Here is a 9973-nt window from a genome sequence, read left to right as displayed (position 1 = left end):
GTACATTTTGTCATGGAAGACTTCCGGGCCACCTGTGAAAGGCTGGGTTTCTAGATACAAATAGAGAATAGAATAGAGATTTTTTTCCTCTCCTGATAGAGAAAACAATACACAGATTTATGGGATCATCTAGGATCCCCTCTTTAGTTAAATAAAAGTTTGGCATAACTCAGTGATGTATTTTAAAGAAATTGCCAAAGGCAAAGACAGACCGTCTCTTAAATGTTTTACACCTGTCTATGTACATTCCTCATGATTTCAAAACCTCAATAAATAAATAAGAAAATACTCTCACCTAGTTTAATGGGTCTCACTTCTCACTGCTATCCTTGAAGCATCTTGGTTTCTCAGAACCTTTCTTAGATCCTGTTGCACATTTCAGCCTTTGTTTTAAAAACAAGGTTCTATTTCTCACAGTTACAGAGAAAAAGATTAAACTGTTAACCCTAAAGCCAAAATGCAGAAGTTAGATCTAACAACAGATCTAGCAGGTTTATCTTCACCTTAGAGCTCAGTATTTTTGAGCCTATCTTGAAATTTAGGGAGGTGATCCAGTATTCTAAACAGTGTGGCACATCAGGTGTGGCGTATGAAGTACACAAGGAAAGTAAGTCATAAGTTGTGCTTCTAATGCAACACGACTCTCTGCCATCAAGAGTACCAGCAGTGTTTTGGTAGAAAATCACAGCTCTGTATGGATAGAAATATGCTGTGTGACTGTTTTGCCTTGCCTCTGCCACTCACTTCATTAGGTAACCAACATAGCATCTCATGGATCTTCTTATCTTTTCTATTTCTATTTTCTTTTAGCTTTTCTTTTCCTTCAAGTTCAAGAAAATTCAAGTAATTGAGTGGAACTGCACAGTACAAGCAATTAATATACACTAATTCTGCCTTAATTCTTTCTTCCTCCACTAAGGTAATTCTATAAAGAGAGTGATAAGCAACATGTGTTTAGTTTATCATCTATCTACACTCTTGATTTTATAATTTACATGCTCATTAATATGCCTATATATAAATTAGTTAGCAGGAATTACTAGGAATTAGAGCTATTATATAGCATATAAATCATTAATCTCCAATTAAAAAAGATTCCAAGCAGAACTTAACACGGACTTGAAAGCAGCAGTTCCTGGCTTGTGGCTGACGGACTCCCACCAGCCCCTGAAAGCCACTGCTGTCTCAGAGCCCCACTGAATGCCATCGTTTACTGCCTCGTGTGATAATGGTTTATACCAGCAGGCCCAAAACATTCATAAACTACTGCACTGCTCTTAATCCTCACAATTTCCTTTATTGTACTCTGGAACGACTACTAAATCCTCTAGTGAAAATAGCACCACTGAAAGCAAAAATTTGTCCATTCAGATGATACTCAGGGGTTTTATTAGAAGGAAAAATATTTTGGCTGGGATCTTGGAATCCTGAAAATCTTGGCAACCTGAAAAATTTTAACACCACAAACACACCCCAAGTGCATTTGTGGAGATCTATAACCTACTTGCAATGATGCCTTTTTGCAGTGGGCAACACCTATGAGAACATACTCGAAACAGAGGAGTGAGATGTTAATGCACTAAACTTTCACATTTCCTTTTATATTGGGGGTGGGGGTGCTTTTATATGTGTCTTCTCTCAATGGTCAATCATGTTCCTGCTGTCTAAATACAAGATATCACACTTAACACATTAGGAACCTAAGACCAGAACTTGTGCCATGCTGCACTACAGGCCTGGTGTAGATCCTGACTGTACTGAAAGCTGAGTTATCTGGGAATTAAAATCATTAAATAAAACAAAGGCAACATGTGTTACCATTATATTTTGTTAACATTAACTGAAAAAGTCGAGAGTTTTCTCTGAGGTCACTATGTAACTCTCCTACTAAGCTAGGGATGGAATGCTTAAAAAACAGCAAAAGAAAATGAAAACCTGAAGACTGTTCCCATTCTCCCTGTTCCAGACACCTTTCCCTGGTAGAAACAGGCACCATGGATGTCTCCAGGGGAGAGAAGCTCTGAACATTTCGAGTGCAGGTACCCAAAGCTTTGGTCCGGATGTTCATGTGATTAGCACCGTGCTCCTCCATAAGCACTTAGGCAATATTAGACATTTCCTTTCTGGCATGGATAACTGTAGAATTATCCTGTCATGAGCTCACTTGCATATTATTTTCTGCCACTTTGCCTATTACCAAAACAAAGACATTACATTTGTTTCAACTAAAACTCCTAAGCAAACTTACATCAAAGCTTCAAATCAGTTTCAGGGAATTAGAAGAATTAAGGGAAGGGATTACTTAATTTGTATTTTGAAAATGTTATCAATTTTAACATACTTGTCTATATAAACAGCAAATATGTTTTTCATATAGTGTTTCTGAAAAAAGCTCCTTTTAGAATACTCCTTTCCTATATTCTGTAGTGCATAATAAATTATTTTAAACAATTTTGTGTAAATCAAAAAGCTGAGCTGAGTTTGAGTGAATTACATCATTATCTCACTTTGCAGTTAATTGCTGTAACAGCTGCAGCACTACTGTTGTCCACACTACTTTAGACTGAAGGAAGGTTATAATACAGTTTTAATAGCTTACAACAGCTCTTTGCTATACCAAAAGCAGGGTGTGTGTCTTCATTTAGTATGGTATATTCTGGAATGCACAAATAATTTATTTAAATAAAGGTATATACAAATATGATGAAGGAAAATCTCTACTGAATTCCGTACAATGACTGCATGCACTGGGAACAATGCGCTCTGATTTGCCTTAGAGGAGTGGAGCATGAATTGAAGATTAGGAAAAGTTTGATGGCGTTCTGCAAATTCTGTCACCACATCGAGGGGTCTTCAAACCTGTAACATATTATGAATAAAACAAACATTAAATACATTTGAAAAACCCCTTCTGAAAAATCCATAGCTAAAACTGCTTACAATTTTCACTGTAGTAATATCAGTAACACGGAATATGTAATCAAATTTGCAGTTGAAGACTCTATGTGCAATTCCCATTTAAACAAAGCTGGGTAGCTAAATCTCTGCATTGGCACTGGAACTAACCCCTCCAAGCTGCTGCCCTGACATGTCTTTATACCATTGAGACTTGAGGTGAGGCTGCTTTATGCTGACATGTGACATTTAATGAATTTCAGCTAGATAACTGTGACACATTGAAATACAAATATATTATTAAGAGCTAGTTTTCGCTCTTATTAAGGAGTAAACTGCTTCCAAACAGAATTCACTACACCAAACAAAACTGTAACTTGCTGTTAGGGCCTTCAAACAAAACTAAAGTCCCTGGCCACCTTCCTAGCATATCACAGTGATATTGGCCACCGCTCAATATTGTACACTTGAAATATCTGTTGAAGAGTGTTCCGAGGACAGAATTTGGTCTAAAGCCTGCCTTTATCAGCCTGTCTTTAATTCTTTTAGCTTGTTTCCTCCAGGACGAAGGTTTATGCAGCAATGTTGTACTGGGCAAATTCGGTGCTGGTTTCCATGCACCAGCCCCTCTGCGCCTCCCCCAACTTCCCTATGAGCTTTGGGACAATCTCAGCCAGGCCTGAGAGTTTTGTCACTCATACTAAGTTTGCAATGTACCATGTCACACAGGACTGTGTAGAAAGAAGATTTAATTATTTCTTCGCATGGAGGAAAAAGCTGAAGTCAGATTCAGAATCTGTGTGGGTTTTTATCCTAGAAAACACACCCATAGGAAACCAGGCATCAGTGCTCCCAGTACTCACATAATTGTCATCAACAAATGACAAACACCAGCATTTTTTTCTCAGTTTAAAGTGCTCTTACAGGGGGTATAAAATAAAAATCTGTTTCTCATTAATTCTGGATCTTAAATGCAGACTAGTTTGTTATGGGTTGCTCATGGGTTTTAACCTCCTGCTGTGTTATAAATAGCATTATTGAAACAATAATATCAACCATAAAGTTTTGTTGTGAAGGAGGGAAAATTAGACAGAGGATTAGACATTGCACTACCCTGTGTGTTGCCTCAAACTCATGGCAGCGGAAATTTCCCATTAAGTCAGGGTTCTGCCTTGTCATTACGAAACACAAAGTATTCTAATATATTTCACTGTGCTCTGTGCAATTTTATACATAAGCATCTGCAGAGAAAACTGTATCACACCAGCTGCAGTTAGTCATCAAGCCACAAGGCAATGTTCTTCCTTTTGTGCAAACCCGCCAGTCTCATGGATGACCCTCCTTGAGAGCAGTGGAAATTTCTGTCGCCTTTCCTTTACAAGATCATGCTCTAAATTCCATGCTGCAAACTCTTATACTTAACTGTGATCCTTTGTATAACTGAACAAAATGCACTGCACTTGTTCGTAGACTCCAGAGATGATCACAGCAGAAATAACTACGAAGATGTGCACTAAAGGCTTGAACCCCTTTGTGCCTTACTATGACTAAAATTAAAATTAGTATTTTCCTTCTCCAGCCAAAACAAACAGATTTTATATTTTCAACACAGGCAAAGGGAAGTTAATTTTTTAACAGCTGTAAAATCAGTCAGTACACTAGCACTCTATATATTGGTTGAAGTGTCTTTACCTGAATATATACTATGTACATTTGAAATCCCACTACTGCTTCAAGCATCACTTTTCTTTTAAACCAATTTTAAACAGAAATGTTAAAGTCTTTTTTACTTTGTAAAATATTAGGTTCAAAAGCTATGTAAAATACGGCATCTTAAAGAGAGTCATAGTGTTGCATCTGCACATATGTTAATTCATCTGCATATTTACCAACCACCCTTGTTTAGAGGAAGAATTTAAACCTAAGAAACCTAAGAAATTACTGAGTAGAAACAGGCCACTTTGGGGGTTCCAAGATGTTTGTGAATCATCATCTGATATCAGTGAGCAATTCTGCTTAATAAAGCCCAGTAAGTGGGGAGCATTTTGGAACTGCCTCCCTTCCAGCCAAACAGCAGGTTTTGCTCCCAAAATCAGGAACCACACAGGGTCTGGACTACATTTGAACTGGCAAAGCATTTCTTGTGTTCATAGCATTCTTCCAGTTTTTAACAACAGAGAAATTAAAACACTTTTAAGGACATGTTCATCCAGCTATTATAGTGTAAGTTTTCCACCTGTAAATGCATTTATTGATAATAAATTAAACTGTAAAATCCAAGTGAGAAATCAGAGACGCTGCAAAATATCTTCATACATACCTAGATCTGGGAATATTTTCTGTGCTTTCTCTCAACAAGAGGTCTGAGATCAGTGTCTCTGGGCTTGATCTCTTTCCATATCTAAGGAATGGAAAAGAAAAAGTGTGTTTTTGCATATCTCAGTATTCAAAAATCAAGACTAATCATAGACCCAATGGGTAAATCTTTTCAGAAAAACTCAATAGAGCAGACATGAAGACTACTTCCCAACAAGTATTTTAACTTGATTTAGTAATGCGAGAACGTTTGTGCTTTCAGTATTTCGTTCATTATAAATATAGGTAGCATATTTGGGCTGTCCAACACACACTATGTTAGGGACTGAAAACTGAGCTTCCCCAAGCTATTAATCATTCCTGAACTACTTAGCTATGAGAGAGAGAATTTTCTGCATCAGATTTTTTTGTTGTTGTTGTTAAATGGGCTACCTTCCACCAGCTACCTCTGTCCTATAGTCACACAGTGGCTGTCTTTCAATTTGCATTTTTTAAAATCTTGATTATTTTTCTATACATTGCTCAATAGCTCAAAATACCACAATTCTTTCTTCTTGGGAAAGAATTTGCTCTCTTTTCCTCTGAAAAGAGAAGCCACAATGAGCACACAGCTTGACAGACACCTCTATATTCAATAGCTCAGCAGTGGTAATTATAAGCAAATGCTGTTGGAAAGAAATAACATATAACATCAAGGTTTATAACTTGCATATATGTCTGGATCACAAACCACCTTAAGAGATAATCTCTTTCTGAATGCCATTTAAGTGAAATTCTTCATCCAGAGGAGTCACAGGTGTAACTAAGGACTTACATCTTATCCATTACTATCAAGACATTTTGTTGATTACTTTATCCAAGTCTTGGAAAATACCAACTATGTTTAAAAAGTTAACGGTTTTACCTGTCGATTCCATGCCCTCATGAAAAGTGGAAAGTGGATCGTTTTACTTAACTAATTGTACTTTTGCATTGCCTTATTCATTTTAATACATCAGAAAGTCGAAGCTTCAGAATTTTAAAGTAAATTTCTTAATTGAAAGTAAGTGGAAGTATCTAAAAACAACCGGCTGCTTATAGTAAAATGCTATTACAATAATGCAATCAGGCACGATGCTGAACTCAGCGTCTTTCACTCCACCACCGCAAAGGGACTTCTCTCTAGCTCCCTCCTCCACTTAATATGGGTGCGATTTGGGTATTAACTGAGGGTGAATCTATTTCACTTTTCTCTTAAAGAAATTGTTGTAACAACTCAACCACTTGCTCTGACAGCTGCACTTGGGCCAAACCTGCGCTCATTGCTGAGAAGGTCTTGCCTGCGCATTGAATGGGGAGCAGCCGCCGCAGTGCAGAGGCTCAGTCAGAGCAAGAGGACTCTGCTGGAAAGAGCCTTTTGCAGCCAGCTCCACCAGCTCTAGTGCTTGGCTAAACCTGTCTGCACAACTGGACTGACCTTGTCCTCATAGAGAGAGGTTCTGAGGGTGGCGATTGCTGGCTGCGACCTACGGAGTGGCCAAAAGGTGCCCAATCTTCCCATGTGCCTGAGCCTCGAGCCTAACTCACGAATTTGTCACTTGCAGGACAAGCAGGCTACAATATTAATAAAAAGAGGACATAAACAGCCCTGAAAGTAACAGCTTAATGTAGAAGCTGACTGCTGAAGCAAACACCTTGCAGGATGTTTGCTCCAGCTGCCTTGTGCTTTCTCCTCATCTGTCCCACACACCTCTGAGACACCATTGACACAGGAAGCCAGGCAGTAAGGATCTAGGAATAAACAGCACTTATTTTGATTAGGGCCATGGTATCTTAGATTTAGAAGTCTCAAATTTTCTTACAATTTCTTTTAAAAATTTCAGCATTGGGAGTCAAATCTTATCAATGTCCAAGGCTGGAAGCTGAGAGACTCAGAAGTATCTGGTGGACAGGTGCCAGGTGCCCAAAACACCCAAGCTCTCCATATCTGCTCCCTTCCACACTAACGGGTATTGAAATAAAGTCAGAGCATGACTATTGCCTAAGTCAGACACACTTTCAGATATTCTCTGCTCTGCCTACCTTTCAAGCTACTTCCAGCAGGAATGGCCAAAATGCTTTGCTGCAGCACAGAACAGACACGAATGTAAGAACAAGCTGATAGGGACATGAAAGAAAGTGGGTCTGATCAGCTGAGGAAGCAGGCTAGTACTAAGTAACAAGCCAGAACTGCTTAGGAGAAGAATGAGGGATCCACAGAGAGATTGGCCATGAAAAGACCCCCTGCAGTAGAAGTGTATGAGGCAAGGGCTGGACCACGGGACAATCTTGAAGACAGAGGTGAAATTAATCCAGACACACAGAAATCTACAGTATGGAAGCCTACATCTGTGCTGATCGCCCTCAGCATTCTTCATTGCCAGTGAAGATCTGGCACCCAGGGAATAACTGATCTCACCTGAAACTGGACCTCTGAAAGGGGCCAAGTGGCTTGCACGCTACAAGTACCTATCACTCTCAGTTAACCTCAAAGGGCTACTGAGATGATTGGCACAGATGTCCAAAGCTAAGTGAGATGGAGCTCACGGAGATGGAGTTGAAAAGAGAGAGGGAAGGGGGAAAATCTGCTAGCTGAAATCTGGGAAACAAAAGTGAAATTCTGCCTTGCTTCACCCATCAGCAATAATAATTATTTTGGTTCACTTTTGAATCCTATGCACAGACAAGAATGAAAGTCTCAATCTCTGAGCTTGCACCCCAGAACTGAGAGAGAAAAGTTACAAATTTGACATTAAAGTGAGCACATATGGCTGCATATAAGGAACATAAAGTATGCAAGAAGGGAAGGTTGAATAAGGAAGTTATTTTTTCCTATAACCTGTTTTTGGATAGGGACTACCCAACAGGCACAAAAGAAGAGATGAGAAACCAGCACTGAAGTTCCACTGTAATGAAGAGAAAAGGATTGGAGGGGCAAAATGTGAAGAACAGATCATTTTAGCAGTACTTTAGAAAAGAAGAAAGTTATTAGAGCACTGACTAATACATAGAAGCATGCCATACACATGAACATGTTGCAAATATTTCTATAAAAGTCCAGGACTGAAGAACTGTAGTTACATCAGCTATATCAGGTTCTTCATCTGTTTTATGATATCAGTGCCCTGACAGACAACATTATGGGTTTGGTGGATGATAGCCTCCCTTCTAACTTAATTATTCCAACTTTTACAGGGACAAATGAAAGGCTAATTATAGACCTCTCATATGTTTTTGATATTGAACAAATAAGGAAATATTCCAAAGCTTTTCTGGATCACACAGTATGCAAGGGACCTCAGAGGAAACTTCTATTAATCATATAGCCTCTTACTGAACGGATGTTCCTAAACAAAAGAATTTTATATTAGAATTTTTCCTTTTTTTTTCAGACTGAGCTTTTAGTACTACTCTAACAATAATGTGCATTCCTAGAAACCCAGTTTGGAGCAAGGTAGGTTTAGCTTGTGCATCTTCTTTTGGTTTCTGCTTGGTTTATTTGCGGGCTGGAGAAAGTTTTTTGTTTGGACTAGCAAGTTTTCTGGCCCATAACTGCTGTATTAAGTAGCTAACAAAACACAAAGTTTCGGAACTACTACAGTAACTCCTCGGCAAGGACGGAGAAGTGCTTTCTCTGAGTGAACCACTCAAGAGACCCGGGTGGTGAAGAAAGTGTGAAACTATGGAACAGCTCCCGCTGCCCTGACTTGCCCGTTCCTGCTCCCAGGGCTGTCAGTGTTCCCCTCTCTTTTGGGGAACACCCCACACGCTGTGCTGTTTGGTGGCTCACACGCCAAGCCTGTCGCACAAGAGCTGCACAGGGCTGAGAGCACTGGGACAGCGCAGATACCGCTCCACCAGGTCCTTTTGCCAACTCAGCTGCCTGAAATTCACCTCCAGCATCTGCTCAGGGGTGCACGGCTGCAACTCTACGCTATAGGGAGACGCTCTCTCAGGCCAGTTCTTTCCCCAGGGGTGATTTTCCTGCATGCTGGATGAGCCAGCTGTGTGTCCGCAGCCAGGGCCACCTGCTCTTGCCCCGCGGGGCTCACCCTTCCTACCTCTGCCTCGTGATGAGGTTGATGTAGTGCCTCAGCGCCGAGTAGTATCTGGCCATGTCCTCTGCGGGCGCGTCCTCGCCGGGGCTGTCCGGTTTGGAGGGGTACGCCTCGGCCAGCGTGCCCAGGCACACGAGCAGCGACAGCGCCAAGGTCAGCACCGAGAGCCACAACCTCCTGGTGCGCTGCATCTGCGCGGCCAAGGGCGAGAGGCGCCGTCAGAGCCCGCGCGGGCAGCGCCCCGCGCTCCCCGCCCGCCCCCTCGGGCCTCGACGGCCCCGGTTCGGCCCGGCCCGGTTCGGCCCGACGGGGCAGGCGGCGGTACTCACGGCGGCGGCTGCAGCGGGGCGGCTCCGGGCTCGGCGACGCGCTCTGCCGTCGGGGTCCGGGCTCCCGAGTGCGGGCTCGGTGCCTCGCCGGGCTCATTTAAGCGCTTTCCCGGCCGGCAGGAGGGGCCTCGGGCGAACACGCCTCGGCGGCGCCGGCCCCCCCGCGCCGCCCGCGCCCGGCCCCGGGAGGGGCGTCGCGCACCGGGCGCCACCGACGGCGCCGCCGCCGCCGCCCGCGCAGGGCCCGGGGACACACGGGGCGCTCCCGAGCAGCCCGCACCGCCCTCCCCGCTGCCCCGCGCTGCAGCGCCGCTCCTGCCCCTGCCCCCGCCGTCCCGGGTCCTGCCCTCGGGTGTC

The 9973-nt window shown here is 42.4% G+C and overlaps 1 protein-coding gene across 1 annotated transcript; it reads right to left on the bottom strand.

Moving 5' to 3' along the window:
* Positions 1 to 2654: 2654 nt before the first annotated feature.
* On the bottom strand, positions 2655 to 9504 carry NPY (neuropeptide Y). The gene is made up of 3 exons (XM_010222110.2): positions 9291 to 9504; positions 5216 to 5296; positions 2655 to 2859 (listed from the first exon to the last, which is right to left on the bottom strand). The coding sequence occupies exons 1-3, from the start codon at positions 9476 to 9478 to the stop codon at positions 2835 to 2837; spliced, it is 294 nt and encodes a 97-aa protein (XP_010220412.1). The 5' UTR covers positions 9479 to 9504; the 3' UTR covers positions 2655 to 2834.
* Between the last annotated feature and the right edge of the window lie 469 nt (positions 9505 to 9973).

This window comes from Tinamus guttatus, unplaced genomic scaffold (assembly GCF_059628265.1).
Source record: "Tinamus guttatus ecotype Peru unplaced genomic scaffold, ASM5962826v1 Tinamus_guttatus_pri_ptg000067l, whole genome shotgun sequence".
Lineage (NCBI taxonomy): Eukaryota > Metazoa > Chordata > Aves > Tinamiformes > Tinamidae > Tinamus > Tinamus guttatus.
This window is presented reverse-complemented; position numbering and strand designations above follow the sequence as displayed.